General features: G+C 33.6%; 1 protein-coding gene and 1 long non-coding RNA gene across 9 annotated transcripts in view; one reads left to right on the forward strand and one right to left on the reverse strand.

Moving 5' to 3' along the window:
- Positions 1-12,562, forward strand: part of LOC146922907 (MADS-box transcription factor 23-like) — a 28,896-nt gene extending 16,334 nt beyond the window's left edge. For 2 of the 8 annotated variants that reach the window (XM_085715690.1, XM_085715691.1), the window contains exons 3-9: positions 2,921-2,999; positions 5,240-5,301; positions 11,568-11,667; positions 11,748-11,789; positions 11,864-11,947; positions 12,064-12,218; positions 12,302-12,562. In XM_085715690.1, the coding sequence (XP_085571816.1) occupies positions 2,921-2,999; positions 5,240-5,301; positions 11,568-11,667; positions 11,748-11,789; positions 11,864-11,947; positions 12,064-12,218; positions 12,302-12,317 (538 nt within the window). In that variant the 3' untranslated portion in view covers positions 12,318-12,562. Of the gene's footprint in view, positions 1-2,920; positions 3,000-5,239; positions 5,302-11,567; positions 11,668-11,747; positions 11,790-11,863; positions 11,948-12,063; positions 12,238-12,298 lie in introns of those variants that run through there. The other 6 variants (XM_085715693.1, XM_085715694.1, XM_085715695.1 and 3 more) reach the window with 4 other exon arrangements.
- On the reverse strand, positions 10,860-17,254 carry LOC146922909 (uncharacterized). Its single transcript, XR_015012635.1, has 4 exons — positions 17,063-17,254; positions 16,810-16,857; positions 12,149-12,346; positions 10,860-11,376 (listed from the first exon to the last, which is right to left on the reverse strand). It is a non-coding gene; the product is annotated as an uncharacterized LOC146922909 (long non-coding RNA).
- Between the last annotated feature and the right edge of the window lie 495 nt (positions 17,255-17,749).

Below are 17,749 nucleotides of genomic sequence, written 5' to 3' on the forward strand. Positions count from 1 at the left end.
TTCATCATCTTCTTGGTCAATTTATTGTTGCAGACCCCAAACACATGTTCTAACAACAATGACATTTTTTCCCAGTCATCAAGCCAATTAATGTCAAAAACATTCTCCCACGTGGACTTGCAGAGGGTAGCAATTACATCGTTTTCCTTAATGGAACTCTTGAAGAGGAAATGCACATGATCCAACCTCTTAGATTTGATATTGCTAACAAAATCATGGTTTTAAACGGAACAAGGCATTGTATGGCCTTAAACATACTTCGTGAGTTGGTCTGAGAAATTACAATGCACTCTTCTTCATTTTAGTTTCAAGGCTAGCAAGCGTGACCCCTCATTATTTACATACTTCAATTGTGGTTAATTAGGTTAGGGAAAATGTGTCTTCGTGAATTTAGCTCAGTTTACATGGACAATGCATAATATATGTAAGGCCTGAGGTTCGAACCCCGACCACCACAAAAAAAAAAGTTAGGGAAAATGCTAAACAGTGCCCCAGGGGCATTGGTTAAGCATCCAAAATAAGAAAGTTTTCATAAAAAAGTTATGTAATAATTATTTGGTCAAAAGTAACACATTATGTTTCAAAGACAGAATTTCTATTCTGAATACCCTAACTAATACTCCGGGGGCACTAGTAACAACATTTCACTTGTTAAAAAATTGGTCTCTCATCTTAACTTTGTCTTCAACCTTAAAGAATTGAGTGTCATAGACTATTTCTTTGGTTTGATGCCAAAGCTCAGCAGGATGTCTCTCACGTCATTGCTCAAGAGATATACCTAGGAGATCTCTTAGACAAAGTCAATCTACAAGAAGCTAAACATCTTCATTCTCATACAGTCGTTGGTTCAAGCTCACTATGGATGACTCAAATCTATTCCCCGACCCAGCTCTCTACATATCCACTAAGTTCCTCTGTAGTATGCCACAATACCCGCCCTTTATATATGTTCCTCTGTATATGTGTCTACCTCGTTAAGCAGTAGTTAAGCGCATTATGCACTATCTCAAAGGAAAAATATTTGGGATCTTCATTTCAAACTTTTTTATACTGCTATTCTACATGTGCATGCCTATTGTGATATAAACTAGGGTTCTGATTGTAATGACCCTCATTCAACCTCTTGTGATTATGTGTTCTCAGGTCTTAATTTAGTCTATTGGAAGGACAAGAAACAACAAATCGTTGACAATTCTAACACGGAGGTTGAATATCATAATTTATCTATAGGCCTCGTTAACTAGCCCCCAGGAGCATTAGTTAAGGAAAAAAAAATTTACATTGAAAACATAATCTTTTACACTTTTTAAACTTTGACTACACAAGTTCCAAGATACTCGTACTATATTTGGTTTTTTTAACTAGTGCCTCAGGGGTGGGTCTTGTTAACTAGTACCCCCGGTGACACTAGTTAGGAAAACAAAAAAAGAAATATTTGCATTAAAAACATCATCTTTTACACTTTTTAAACTTTGACTACACAAGTTTCAAGATACTCATACTATATTTTATTTTCTTAACTAGTGTGTCAGAAGTACTGGTTAACATCTTCCTTTATCTATTGCCATTATAGAACTCTTATGGTCCAATCCCTTTTCACTAAGCTTGACATCTCCTATTACACTTCCCAAGTTTTTTGTGATAACATGAGCATAGCTGATCTTCCTCACAGCCCAATTCTCCATGCTATAAGCAAACACGTGAGTTGGATATATTCTTTGCAATGACAAATGTTTTGCAAAAGAAGCCAAAATAAACCTCAAATATCCCATGAAGCAGACACCTTTAGAACTAGGCGTGTCGCGATGTCCGACACGCGTTAGTATCCGACACTCCAATGACATTCGTACGACACGTGTTGAACCGATGTCCTAAATAATTATTTTTTTCTTTACTTCGACACTCCTACGATCGGTGTCCGACACCTATATAACACTCATACGAGCCGTGTCGAACAACTCAGACAAATATCTAAAACAATTTTTTTCTCTCTTGCTTCCACACACCATAGATACAAGAGTTACATATCTTTTGAGAAATTTTGATCAATTAGGGGTTATAGACATTACAGTCAATTTTAGCTTTTTTGATAGTAAATGAATAAATAAAGGTCAAATACTATGATATCTTGTTGTAGAACTTTTTCTAATGAAATAAATTGCTCAATTTAAATGTTTATATATGTATTTTAACATACATGTAGTGGTGTCGGTGTCCTGTATTTTTTATATTAGCGGTGTCGACGTATCCGTGTCAGTATCGTATCAGGTGTCTGAGTAGGAGTTCATGCTTCATAGATCCCATGTTCCTCGTGTTTTGCAATATGTCGACATCATGCCTAAGGCTTTAACTTCTACAAAGTTTGAAGACATGTTCTCTAAGCTAATTGTGTGTAACTCTAATGTCTCGCTCAATTTAGCCTGCAGAGGATTATTTAGTGAGTACATAAACTCCAGCTCACAAGAGCTTATTATACACTCTCACTACCCTATATCCGTTGATATACCAAACCCCTAAAATCCAAGGAACTAACTGAAAGTTAGTTAGAGTGTGAGGGTACAGGTGACCTATGAATAGATCACTCCTCTTGTAATTAAAACAGAAAATCAATACCGAAGAGTTGAATAAAATTGTTTAGATTCATCACTCTTAAACTCTCACTAGATCATTTATAGTTTTCTAATAGAAATGATTTCTACATACTCCTGTAAGAGATACTCTTACTTGCCAGCTTGCTACTTGTATCAAGTTTTAGATTATTATTGGGATTGGATTTAAATATTTTCTATCTGTAGTCTGATTGATCCTTAATTCTTTGATTGAACTTTTTTTGGATAAGATTCCTTGATTGAATTGAGTTTATATACAAGTCAACAGCTCAAATATCTTACCCAATACAATTTTCAATGACTTTTTTCAGCATGAGATCAGTAATTGATAGATATAACAAATCAAAAGAAGAACATAATCAACTTGGGAGTACAGCCTCTGAAATTAAGGTATTTACAAGTATCTTATACTACCAATATTTGCAAGTGAATTGATCATATAGTTGCGGGGATTGTCTAATATGAACCTACTATAAATGTGAACTCTTCTATTTTTTAATAAGAGGAATGCTAGCAACACACTTTCCAACACACTTTTTTGATTGGTTAAAATTCACATGAGTCCCACCAAATCATGTGGGTCCCGTATAAATTTGGTGGGTCTCATGTGATTTTTAACTAATCAAAGAGAGTGTGTTGAAAAGTGTGTGTTAGAATGTGTGTTGCTAACATTCTCTTTTAGGTTTCTTTTAATTTGGACCAGTGAAAGTTGGTCTCCAACTTGGACCAATTGAAAGCTGACCATAGATTTAATAATAATTAATATGGAAGGTTGTGATTGAAGGTCTGATACATGTATAAGTTCAATAAAATCAAGTCTAGTGTAAGTGTGACCGCACAGGAAAATTTTTGTCCTTTCTAAACATGGATCTTATGTAATTTTTTATTTATTTTTTATATAGTCAAATTTATAAAAGCCCAGCAACATATGAACAATCATCATCATCTTCATCTTCTTTGTCATAATATTCATCATCTTCTTTCTAACTCCGGAGACCCACACTCGTACCCTTTGTGATAACCCATCTGTTATACAGTGGGAGCAAAATAATTGTGATTATGGTACTGTTACTGTGTTTGAGAAAACATATTGGTGACGGTGAGATTAGAAGGAAAATCAGAATGTCTTGGAACTACATGGCACTCACTGTTTAATGGATTTTTAGATGCACAGGATCTTAGTTTTATAGTAGTAAAAGAAATACACAAAAAATTAACAGATGAACAAATGCAAATGAAAAAAGGAAAGTGCTACTGCTATCGAACTGAAAATTAGAACAACGCAGTTAAAGATTAATAATTCAACATCATAATATATTATTATATTTTAATCAAATCAAAATTATTTTTCATTTAATTAGGTCCAGAAGCTCGAAGAACAAAAATTTTAAGGTTTTTTTTTGAGAGAAATTTTTTTAAGGTTCGATAGCTCAAAAATAATGACATTAATTACAACTGGAACAGAACCTGTTGATGTTGGTGGTAAGTTGGTGTAAAACTCCTACTCATTAATAGATCTGAAACAAAAAGAAACTTTGTAAATTATTGAGGGAAAGGGGTTGCCAGCATGTTTTCCTATAAGGGGGTGTATGGTATGAGACAACCGGAATATAACCTATGATACCAGGTAATTTTATTGGTCCAAGCTGGACCAAAACATACACTGGTCCAGGCTAAAGGGACCCTCTCTTTTAATAAAATATCATGTTTGTTCTCAATTTTTTATTATTATAAAGTTCTTCTTTTTTTTACTTTAACCGCCTTTAGAACATTTTTTAGACGTTCATATTACACTCACCCTATAATTATATGTCACGTCTTACTGAAGTGAGAACAAAGGAGTGGCTGGAGTATAACACTTGCATTCTCAAGAAATTTAGTGCTTATGTTCTTTTCCCAAGTATGGAGTATTCAAAGACTCATTTCAAGTTAAAGAAAAAACGTTATCACTTTCTTCTCTTAAAAGGCTATAATGTGTAAGATTATCTTCTTCTAGTGAAGATTATCTAATCTATGAACACCTTATATGAAACTGTGGTCTATAGTAACTAGAGTATAGGATACAACAAAAGCCGCAGGAACTTAATTCATGTTTGGAATCACAGTGAGTTTAACAAAATCATGATGAGATCGTAATTTTGTTGAAGCTACATGATTTCAAACATGCACTTAGTACAGTAGGACTTTACAGCCAGTGGTTGATACGGTCGTAATTAAATGAAATTCCCCCTCCAATCTTGAACAGAACTCCGCAACCAAAGGCATATTCTTAGGAAGTGCAATATGAAAAAGGAACTACAAAGAAGAGTGGATGGAAACATTTCATAAAAGGGCATAGGTTCAACTTCTATTGCCTTTGTGCAAACAATATGTCTGAAGATTTCTGGGAATATGTCTGAAGACATTCATATAATATAACACATGATAATCTAAGATTTCTAAATTAAAACTCCTCGAAAACTCAAAGTCGTCTTCCAACCAAACAACCCTGAAGAGTTGTGTTCAATGTTTATAATGATAGAAGTATTCATATATTCATATTTGATGATTAATTTACCTCTAACATCCAATCAGAATGTATCTATCTCTAATATCTAACCAGAATGTATATTGTTTCATTCATTTTTCAGTTTTGGCAAAGGGAGGCAGCAGTGTTAAGGCAACAATTGCACAATCTGCAAGAAAGTCACCGGTACACCCTTCAACATATTTTATTTTAATCAAAACAACAAAAAAGAGTGTGGAGACATCACTATAGATAGAGTAAAAAATTATAACTACGTTGGCCCCTCAAAACTTCGCATGTGTTTGTTTTAAAAATGAGTAGAAAACTACATTAGAAAAACATTTATAGTTTTTACTTTAGACTAGAGCATATTCCGGTTGGTACATACATTGGTCAGTCGCAGATTTCATCTAGCTGTAAATTAAATCTGTACTATGTTGGCTGCATTTAACACTTTCCCAGGCACTACATTAAATAATAGCACTTGAAGAGATTAAATAAATAAGCTCCTGAACAACTGTAAAAATATATTCTGGGTATATGTTATCACGTAGTCAGCTGCACATAGATGGTTTACAATCAATACTGTAATTCTATTATGAAATAAACAAATGAGAAAATACCCAACTTTTTTACAACAGAAAGCACCCTACTTCGGTCAAAAACAGAAAACACCATACTAGAAGAGGGAAAAACAGTATATCCGTACATACATTGAGAATATGTGGAAGTTCTGCGCCAAAAAGTGTTACCTACGTTAATGAACATACATCATTCCCTTTTGCTACTAAGATGATGAAAGCACTTCGTAGATAGTCCCCTAATTATTACATATTTCAGCTAGTGGGAACATATGCTAAGGTTAACACTCCACTATTCAGCTACTCAGTATTGGTCTTTTTCAACATGTTTAGTTACTTCATTACATTATGAGCAATGTTCATGCTAGTATATTGCCATAAAACACTTAAGAAGATCTTCATACTCAATCATAGAATCATCCAATATAATCTCATTCCACAATAACTCATGTCTTATGCTATAGCTCAAAATTTTGCCTCTTGAGGGACCCTGTCCCCGAGTAGTTCATTGAAAATAATAGAAATTTGATCTTATTTTTAGTGTTGATGGATCCCCGCGGGGGTTAAAAACTCTCCGAGGTGGGGAATGAGGATGGGGATAGCGGAGATGGGTCTCCCCACCCCGTTAACATCCCTAATTTGGAATTTTGTATACTAGTGGATTAGATCAAGAAATAACCGGCCGCTTTGATTGTTAATTAGTGTTAATTTTTTCAAAGAGAATACAGTCTACTCATTAATTAATTAGTTCTTGATGTCGGTATATATATTAATCTGTTTTGGTTAATCTAGTTTGGTATCAGAGTCAGTATTTTGGTTTTATCTGGTTGGGTATTTTGGTTTGGTATCTGGTATTTGTAATATGGTTTGGCAAAGCATGTCATGGTATTAGTATATGATCCGGTCTAGATCATTTGGTATCTCAATGTTTTCGGTTTTATATTACACAACAGCAAGGCCTCATTTGGTACATTAATTTGCCAACTTGCTCAATTTAACATTGATTCAATATAATGGAGTTAAGTATTTGTATGCAATCAAAAGTAAACCACTTTGCTACTCATTTCCTATGCTGTTTTAGGTAAAAACACAAGATAAGGTTGTGTATTTTTAATTTGAGATTATCGACTCTTGATAAATTTAACATATCTTGGAGGTTGTTTAAGCATGATCTTTACGCAAATTGGTGTCTCCAAAAGTAAAACCTTTGTTTTGGAAAATAGAAAAAAAAAAAAAAAAAGGAAAAAAAAAAACTGAGTTTGTTTAACGCATGTTTGAGGTGGTTTATCCAACTACATGAGTAAACCTGTTAGTGCTTCAGAAAATAAAAAAGTAAACTTGTTAATTTACCACCTTAGCAGATTTTAAAGAAAAGCTGAAGAGAAAGCATTGTTTTTGTAAACCTCCAAATCTAAACACAAGTAAACTTTGTTATTTCCACTAGCAGTATCTCCAAGCGAAATCCCATATTATACAGTTATTTATCTATAGAGCGACGTTTTTTACATCACACTACGATAAATTCTAATAGGTTTGTTAGTTGAGGGAGTTAGAGTGAGTGCTTTAGTTAGGATTGTTTAGAGAGGGAGAAGTAAGGAAATTTTGAAAACTCAATTCTAAGATATAAACTATAAGATGGATGGGGAGATTTAAGCGAGAAAAAAATTAGGAGAATACTCGATATGATATTGTCTTAAAGGAAAATTTGAGAAGCAAAGGTACTCACAGCTAGAATGATTATTGACACGAATGTAGTAACTTAGAAGTGAGGCCACTTTCAGCTCATATTGAGGTGGTAATGCAACTTTCCCTGTTTTCAAAGACATAACAAGCAAGAATTGAAGACATAACAAAAATCAGTAGTCGTATTGAGAACAAAGAAAGCTTACTGCATAATTAATTGCTAGACCTGTCAAAAAACAACAGATTATTGGAAAATTAGGGAACATGGAACACAGTATTTAAGCGTAGAAAGAGATGGGATACAATAGTATTAAAATCTCCAACTGTGGAAATATAAGATCAGCTTTCCATAACAAAGTACTAAAATGAAATAGAGAAAGGTTACTGCAATATTTAATTGGTAGGTTTGTCAAAGAACATTAGACTATTGGAAAGCTGAACTTGACTCTTGCTTAGGATTCACGAGTCATTCTCTAAAATATAGTGAACTGTTGCATAAACCTCTACTTGTTTTCATCAATGTCACCCTTCCATTCATAAATTTCATGCTTGGTTTTACCCTTCTAAAGTTGTTGGAAATTGATAAGTCATACATAGATGAGAGCAAGGAAAGTTACGTAGTTTGTAAGTTGTGGAGAGTTTGAGTCCATTGACTTGAACCAAATTGGATCCTCTCTTTCATTTATGTCTCCATTCCTCTCCTAACTCTTGATCTCTCTCTTAATCTTACTCTCACTCTCTCATTATAAAATCATTTTATAATGAAAAGAGAGTGGGATTAAGAGAGATAGATAGCTAGGAAAGAGATGGAGAGGAAAATGGAAAGAGATGATTCAAATCCGGCTAGAACGTGTGGACCATGTGCCTCCACATTTAAGAACAGGAACCAGTTCACTACTATGTCACACTCTAATTGGATATGTGCAAGTGCAACTATCCAACTGGTATCAAAACCACTAACTCAAAAAAAGAAAAAGAAAAGAGTATGTGTTGCTAACATCCCAGCCCCATTGAGAACAAACAAGAAGAGAAGAGAAGAGTCTCGTTTGGACTTGAAAGGGAGTATTGGAGAGAAGTTCCACATAGGTGAGAACAAGAAAAAACTAAGGTGTTTATAGGCGGTGAAGAATTTAAGTAAATTAATTTGAACTTTTAGACAATAGACCTCAACACTTAGAAGCACAAATTTATCAACTACTATGTTACCCCCCAATAGTTCAATAATCCAAATAGAACTTTGCAAATCAATTGGAATTGTTTTTTATTGTATGCAGACTGATAATATTGTGTTAAGTCTTCAATCAACACAGTTGCCGCTTATAGAAGTCTACTAGGAAGAATGCCCCTAGAATAGGACCGATGGAAACATGGTACAGATATTTAGGGGCCAAAAATTTGAATGCAACTATCGCTCAAAAATTGTTAGTGCTGCAACTAGTACTAACCCACTCCATTATTGTGGTTTGCTAATTTGATTTATTATGGAACTGAAATGTTGAATTACCAGTGTGTTACTGGTATTATATTCTATTTGGAAACCATAAATTTTTCCGATAATATTTTTTATATTTGATAAACTCGAGTTTGCAAGTTGAGTCTGCAAAAGCTCCACCAGTTCAAGTATCTATTATTTAACGTGAGTATCTTCAAGTTTTGATATTTATCCAACCCAGTCCATAGGCTAATTTGTAACTGATAGAGTTTTGTACTTGGTGTTAAAAATTGTTGTCTTCAATTCACAGAATGTAGCTATTTCTTGCTGCATAGAGCATGTATGAAGAAAATAGTCCCCAATTTGACAAGAATAAAGGGGATATAGTTTGTGCTAGTCTCAGGGAATCATTGTTTTCCAAAGCCAAATCAAAATTAAGGAGGCCTCATAATCACATGCCTCAAAGGCATCATTCTTCTCAAGAGAAGTTCCCTCATTCTAGTATAATCCATTATGGCCTTGAATTTAGTATAGATGCCTTGGGACAACTAGAGATAACTTCTGACAATGAGACAATAACTTGGATGCACAATAAACAGGTTACTGGGATTTAGTGGAAGAGAACACAAGTTTTGTGAGGTTGAATTGACTGATTACTTGAATCATAAGTCCAAGTATTAACTCCATAAAGTGGTTAAGGCTAGGGTTTCAAAAAAGGCCATCACAACAGCAGCAACATAAGTAAGTAAAATCAACACAATAGTCGTGTAATGAAAAAAGGTGACAACTTAAATTGGATTATAGCAATTAACTGAAATGTACAAATACAATGATAAATACTTGTAGTGTGTTGCTTGTCAGTAGATGACATGTTGATACTGATGTTTATTTGATTATCAGTGTAAAATACTTGTTGCTATAAATATAAAAGCCAATATTGAGCTTTCATTTCAAAACTTAAGCTATTAGGAAAATTGGTCCTCGCTAGTACAACCAAAGCCTCTACGAGTGGTCAAGACTTCAATCAGTAGCCTCTATACTTCTAAACAAAAGTTCAGTTTCAGATACAATGAGCATGCAGTGCCCACACTTTAAACCAAAAGTGCTCTAAACCCTGTGAGGGCATCTTGGGTTTAAAGTGTGGAGGACAATGTCTGTTCATTCTAGGAAGGGAAGAAGGAAAAATTCACTCAAGAGAAATAAAATATAATATATTGGTATGAATGATAATATAGAATAAGATGCAGTAACCACTGTCTATACCAATATACTAAACGCTTAATTCTTAATTGGATTGAGAAACGATTAACGCATATAATGAAATGTTTTAGTTATCAAAACTGCTAGATATGTGTGTTTACAACACAAGTTGATACACTTGATACCCAACGCAGAATGCACAAATATTACATTGGTTATCAACACATTGCAATAAATCATGTTATGTTGAGAGCCCTACAATAGGTGTGATATGAGCTAAAAAAAGTGTTCATAACTGATGGACATTCCCCACCTTATAAGATACTCCAGTTATGTAGGATTGAGTTAGATCCTAAGTCAAGTTTTAAGATGGTATTTAAGCCTATTCTAATCGGGGCACTCGGGTCACGCTCTAGAAATCCAATGTTGGGCATGAAGGGTGTGTGATAAGAGTCCTACGTTGGATGAAATATGGCCAAAAAAGTGCTTATATGAGGTATCAATGACCTCTTATTTTACAGCCAAGTTTTATATGGTTGAGTTAGGCTCAACTCCAATTCTAAGATGTTAATCTGGCTACCATGCATCCTACGGTGTATTCCTAACAAAATTTAATTGAAATATAACAATTAGTTGGAAACAGAGAAAATAATATGAGATAAGTGCGCTGACTATCAATTTGCAACATTTGTTCTCGTCTGTTATAATATGTTGAAATATTACAACAGAGACAAAGTGTGCTTTGGGAGAAATGATGTGTTTAGGTTATGTTATGAGTGCATTAAGTAGAGGTGTTAATCAAGGAGTATCTATAAAGCTATTGAGCATGTATAACTACAATCATGACGACATTTGACCAATATTCTAATTAAGGAGGATTCCTCATTGTTCAAACTTTTATCAGACCAATATCTAATGTGTTAAATATTTAAGGAATTACAACACTCCCATGTTACAAACAACGAATTCAAGAAAACAAAACATAAATGTGTGTTCAATAAACAGTTGTTGAAAAAGCAACTGACACGTAGATAAACAGACTAAATGAAACCTGCTAGAAAGATAACATAACACAGGTGAAGATGGTTAGAATGATGCGACCTAGTTGGTTCAGATTTTGCATGGTGATAAAGGCACCATTGGAAAGATGTGCAATAGAACTTTTCGGCCATACAGTAATACAGTGTAGCCAATACTTCTCTAAGTTCAAATAGTCAAATAATGTTCAGAGTGAGACAATCATTGAGGTTTACTTCATCGTTTAAGAGTTAAGAAGGAAAATCTCGAGTACGATTTTAGGTTCAAAGAATACTGATAATTCCTTAGGAATGTTTTAGATGTATTTTACCTCTCCGAGTAACAACCCTGAAAAGACAATAGAAGTGCATGTAAGTTTATCATTACAAATACTTAAAACTGAAAAAATCTTACAAATTTTTGCTAATAATAATACAGCTGAAAATCTTTTTGGATCATACATTCATTGCCTACTCTTGATAATGAACTATCATTTAAGGTTGCCATCCAAACATTTCATTATTAGCATGATTTTACAGGCAAATAATGGGTGAAGAATTATCAGGTTTGACAGTCAAAGAATTACAGGGTTTGGAGAACCAATTGGAAATCAGCCTTCGTGGTGTTCGTATGAAAAAGGTTTGCATCCTCCATCAAAAATACAGTTCTCAAGTTTGCATCTAAAGATACCATACTTGACATACAATTGACTTATGCAGGAGCAACTTTTTATGGATGAAATACAAGAACTAAATCGAAAGGTCAGTCCTCAAATGGAGAAATTAAGAAACTCAGCAGCTATTCGTTAATTAAAATATGTTTTTATATTCTGCAGGGGGACATCATTCACCAAGAAAATGTCGAACTGTATCGTAAGGTAAACCTAATTTGTCAAGAAAATATGAAATTGAAAAAGAAGGTATTGGTTTGTATGGCAATAGAAACTAAAATAATCTCAAACTAAATTATCAAATTTTTTAATGAGGCAACCTTTTGCTATATTCTGAACTCCAAAAGAGATTTTCACTAACTCAGGTCTATGGAACAAAAGATAAGAATGGAACAAACAGAGTTTTGAGTCTCACAAATGGTGTAGGCATAGGAGACGATTCAAATGTACCTGTGAATCTCCAGCTCAGCCAGCCACAGCAACAGCACTACAAGGCCCCTTCAGGAACTACAAAACTAGGGTATGATTTGGATCATTAAGCTAGTATACCATTAATCATGATAAAAAACTATTGACATCAGAATGTTTTGATTGCTTCAGCAGACTACAACTGCATTGATGCATTCCCTGGAGATCAGTGTTTCTCACCTGCAAACAAGAAAAATGGACTCAGATTTTAATTTCATATATGAATGTGGCATATAGGCCACAAACCATTTACTTCAAAAGATTTTTAATTTGAAAGTATGAACAAAAAAAAAAAAAAAAACATTAGCATGTATGTGATAAATAATGAAGCATCTTGTGTGTAGCTGAGACTCTACAAAGAAATTCTCCAAATTAAACAGATGTGTTACCATTTTACTTGTTGTGTTAAAAAATTATTATTGGCCTTCAATTTGGTCAAAACTGCAAGATTAAAGCATCTACGGCATTGGTAATAACATACTGGACAGAATCAACGCATAGGGGATATAAAGATTCCAGCGAAATGAATTAAAATACCAATCTATAACAAGTAATGAGCTTTAACATAAATTTACATACCCAAAAAATTGTGACCTAACTTTCACTTAAAATTAGAAAATTAATGCCTAACGTTGTCCACCATTTTGGACTTTTCAACTTAATACTATCATTTACAATTTAAAAGGGCAATGAAAATGAAAATAAAAGCCCACAGCATTGTGTTAGTGCAATGTAGCACACCAACAGTTAAAAATAGAAAAGTGATACAGTGCATGATCTGTGATGCTAAATACACCAAGGTTTTATGAGAGTGGAACGGGGGACATATCAATATTAAAAGGAAACAAACCATATGCAACTCAATATATTAAACCAAAACTGTAATTATATCTACAGCCTAATGAATGAACATTACTATGGCAAATTAATTTAAATAAGATGAACAAATATTAGCAAGCAGTATTTGTAATCGTAAGCAAAGCAAAGTTATGCGCCTTCTATGATGAAAACAAGGCCTCCACAGCCACAACATGAAACTAGTAATGTAAAGTACAACCATACTAGTTTCCCTTGGTTTGCAAGATGTTCAATCTAGGAGAAGCAATCACTGCTATCTCAATTCTATTCCTAATGTTATGTTTGATGTAAAACCGTTGATTAGTCTTCACCAAACAACTAAAGACTCTGTTAGACCTTTCATACGAAATGTCCCGTTTTGGACCAGTTCTATCAGACTCAGAGTTGGTTCTTGACCTGGTAATAAGAGCCTAAATTCTCGCTTCCCCATTCTTCTAAATTAAAGTTGAAATTCAGAACAAGGTACATGGGCCCGTCCATTCTACATGCTTCGATTCAAGAAAAGGGCTCTTGCCTCTTGCATTATGCAAACTATTCTAAATTGTCCTACATTATCTGACTGGTAATAGATTCTGTTTGAACTCCTAAAAACCTTGCAGGCGTAGGCGAAATATTTTACATCGTCGTAAATCATGCGCAATTTCAAGATGTGTATATAGTTTTTAATAAAATTAAAATGCAGTCAGCCACACAAATAAGTTGTGTGTAAATTGTACATTCCATAAGCTGAAATTAACCATCCTAGAGAATAGAGATTCAAAGTATGTGCATAATTTTTCAAATGGACATGTCAAGGCATTTATGAAAGTTCCTGTACAATTGAAAGCTTAACTTAGTCCCTCTCTAACACTAACTTTTACCCACAAAAATAAATGAAAAAGTGTCTAAACTTTCTTACAAAAACCGATATGTAACTTGAGGGATGTCTCCCAGTTATAAACACTATTTCAGGTCATATCACATTCATAGCCAAGGTGGGACTCTCAGCATAGAGTGCTCATGCCCAAGATTTGACATCTAGAGTGTGACCTGAGTGGCCCGATAATGGGTGACCTAATTAATGGGTCTAGGATTGGCTCTAATACCATCTTAAAATATGCATTCGACCTAACTCAACCATACTTGCAAGGTAAGATATGCATCCTACTCACAAACAACTTTTCAGGTCATATCACATCCAATGAGGGACCATCAGTTTTCCCCTCATAACTGTAACATTATAATAAATATAAAATACAAAAATTGACAAGATTAATCACTACCATTCAATAAACAACATATCAATGGTCAATGAAAGAGGATTGATGGTATATGAGTGGACATTAAGAGAACAATTGAATCTAGTTGATTAAGTTGTTTTAGGAGCAGTAATGTGATTATATATGATAAACCTAATAAATCAAAATCAAGAAAAATGTGAATAAAATCTATCCTAATAATTACTAATACAATTAAAAATATGGTACAACAGTCTACCCTAAATTAGTGCCAATTAGATATTTCCTCAAGCTGCTGAGTTGATGTTGGTTAAATCTATAAAACTAGGGTTTTCAAATCAAACTTTGATACTAACTTGAATGAGACAAAAACAATACTAAATAATTGTCTTCCACATACAACAAGACAAATACGTATTTATATACCAGACAGAATCTCTCAAAAGAGGGAAATTCGGACACTTGTAAACTATCTAAGGAAACTATAGCAATTAGAAAGGATAATAAAGTGAAGGAATATAACTAATAATTATAACAACAATCACCAAAACAACCACGCCAACCAATACTTACAACTCTAACAGATATTCGCGAAAGATGGAAAAGATCACAATCAAATTTCTGACATGTTCAAATTGGCAAATGTATTTATTTGATGGTTTGTGTGAATAATATAGTTATAACAAACAATGATAAGTGAGTATCTGAACTCAAAAATCATCTATTCGATCACTTTTTGACTAGAATCTTGGGAAAACTTCTTCTTGTACAGGTAGTGTAGTGAGTCAATTCATGCAATTCCCATGTGCTTATCATTAAGAATGTTTCAGATCAACGAAATCAAGACAAAGTATATACTCAAGTTGTGGGGTATTCGGATGCAGATTCACACGAGTTCACCTATCAAATAGGCAGCCTACTTTAGGATATAATATCTTTGCTAGTGAGAATCGTGTATCCTAACAAAGTATGAAGCAAAATGTGGTTGTTTGATTCAATACAAAGGTCGAGTTTCTGCTTATAGCAACAATCACTCCCCTTATGGCAACAATACTCGTGAACTTATATGATTACTTCATGGTCAAAGTTTGGTAGTGTTGAAGATCATTATGATAATCAATCTGCTCTACACATTACATCAAATCTAATTTTTCATGAATGGACCAATCATATAGTTGATCATCACTTCCAGAAAATTTCTATTGAATTTGTCAGTTACAATTATCGGCTTGTAGATACTCTTACCGTTTCTTTGGCCTCTTCAAGGACAATTAGTTCATTTGTAACAAGCTTGATACAAATGATTTGTATCTCTATCGTGAGGGTAAGTGTTTGAACATATCTCCTATCCAAGGAGAATATCTACTATATTTAGGAGATGTATATGTTTTAATATTTGATTTAATTCCTATAGGTGTCCTTAATTTCCTTTTTTCTCAGATGCCTAAAACCATGACTATAAATCATGTATATATCAAACAAGTCATTGTTTAATGAAAGCAAAATTTGGTTACATATCAAACAAATTCAAGTGTTTTGTTCAACCAGCAATTGCCATTGTTAATAACTGAAGTTCTAAAAGTCACTAGTTATTGTTGGGGAATGTCGGGAGCAACAATAGGTCAATGCTCTAGGACCACAAAAGAGGGAGACACCACATCTCCACCCAAAACCTTAAGAGATTGAGTATATGGGTCACCTCTCTTATCCATTCAATATTTTACTCATTCATAAACAATGTGTATGTGGGACTAACCATGCACACTTGAAACGCAACAATTATAGATAATAGACAATAAGTAAAATAATTATAAAAAGGGGCTTGCTAATGAGTGCCCTAAGGGCACTCTTTAAGGATTCCTAATTCAGAAAATGTTTATAAAAAAATTAAATAGTTCAATTTCCAATGTATTGAATGTACCAATTTCTATAAAAACTTACTATCTAAAGGTTGTTAAGGAGTGCCCTTAGGGCACTCGTGAGCATTTTCCTTATAAAAAATAGGAAGTACATATTAATCGGAGAGGGATACATACGACTTGTGTGCAGCTATGAAGCACAGACTCAAACATGGAAACCGGACATGAACACAGACACTTGACACTTCGACACTGATAATAATTTGAAAAAATGGCATAATTAAATGTACTCATGTGTTGATGTCGTGTCTATGTCGGACACGATACTTATCCAACACCATACACACCTGATACGCTTCGTATGTGCAGTCAGTCACAGGTTAGTGATTGCACACAGTTAGCAAGTTCGAGGCCGTCAAAAATTCTGGCTTCATATTTAATTCCTTAAAATTTTATATTAAACAAAAATTAAAACTGCTTTAAAATTTGTACCGTCTGATGACAGCGATTAGCGGTGCACCCAATCCAAATTCATCAGAGGTTTAAGTTTCATTTATAATTGATTATTTGAGTTAAGCATAACCAAAACTACAATTTCCTCCTAACAAAGTACATTATACAAGATTAAAACGCTATAATAAATTGCATAATAAAAATAAAAATTAAAACATGCATATACATGCACTTGAAGTTTCTTTTTCTTACTTACCTGAGATCCAAACGCAAGTCTCCATTGAAAAACCATCACAAAAGTAACCTAGAATATATAACAATAAAATAAACTGCTAAGTTTACAACTATCATTACGATACCAAATCCAAAAATAAAAATAAAAACTAAAACAATTCTTCTATAATTATTCACTAAATTGCATAGGAAAAAAAATCTACAATAATTTTCTTTATATGTTTTTGGTTATGGTGCAATGGAATCAGCATTTCTGGTTTTCGTTTGGTTTTTACCTTAGTTTTCTTGCAGTTTCTCAGAGATCAAACGAATTCGGAAGATGGAAACTCGGTCGAGTTGAATGATGGAAAACGGAATCCGCCATTGATCGCTGAAGCTTCGATGAGCGAAGTGAGAGAGTAAGTAGAATGTAGAATGAGAAAGCGCTAGAAAAAGGAGAGAGAAAGAGAGCGAAATGAAAATATCTTGAGTAACAGTTATAAGAATTGATTTAAATTATTTGGTGTGGGGCCATGGCGGATTTGCCCCAAAACTAGTAGTATTTGTTTGTGAGCACAATAATTATCGAAATTTCAAAATAAACTTTCTTGGTTAAAATTTAGTTCTTTGATATATATTAATTTGTTGTTATATCAATTTCTATAAATATTTATTTACTGTTATATCATTTATATATGAAAAGAATTAATATCAGTATTGAAGGATTATTTGGACGTTAATGATTATTTTGACTAATAAAATATATAATCAATGACTGTTTTAAAATTTTGATACATTGAATGACTATTGTGATTATTTGTTACACGTTAAAGACTAAAATGATTATCACCCCAATTACTATGGGGGCTGTTTGTTTGAGGGTTACAAAATTTCTTCCCATGTATTTATTTTCCCATGATATGAAAGTGGAAATTTTATATCTAGGAAAATATAGAGACGTCTTAGGTGGAGTCTCAAGAGCA

Source organism: Medicago sativa, chromosome 5, assembly GCF_051527215.1.
Source record: "Medicago sativa cultivar Bolivia chromosome 5, Bolivia_mono, whole genome shotgun sequence".
Lineage (NCBI taxonomy): Eukaryota > Viridiplantae > Streptophyta > Magnoliopsida > Fabales > Fabaceae > Medicago > Medicago sativa.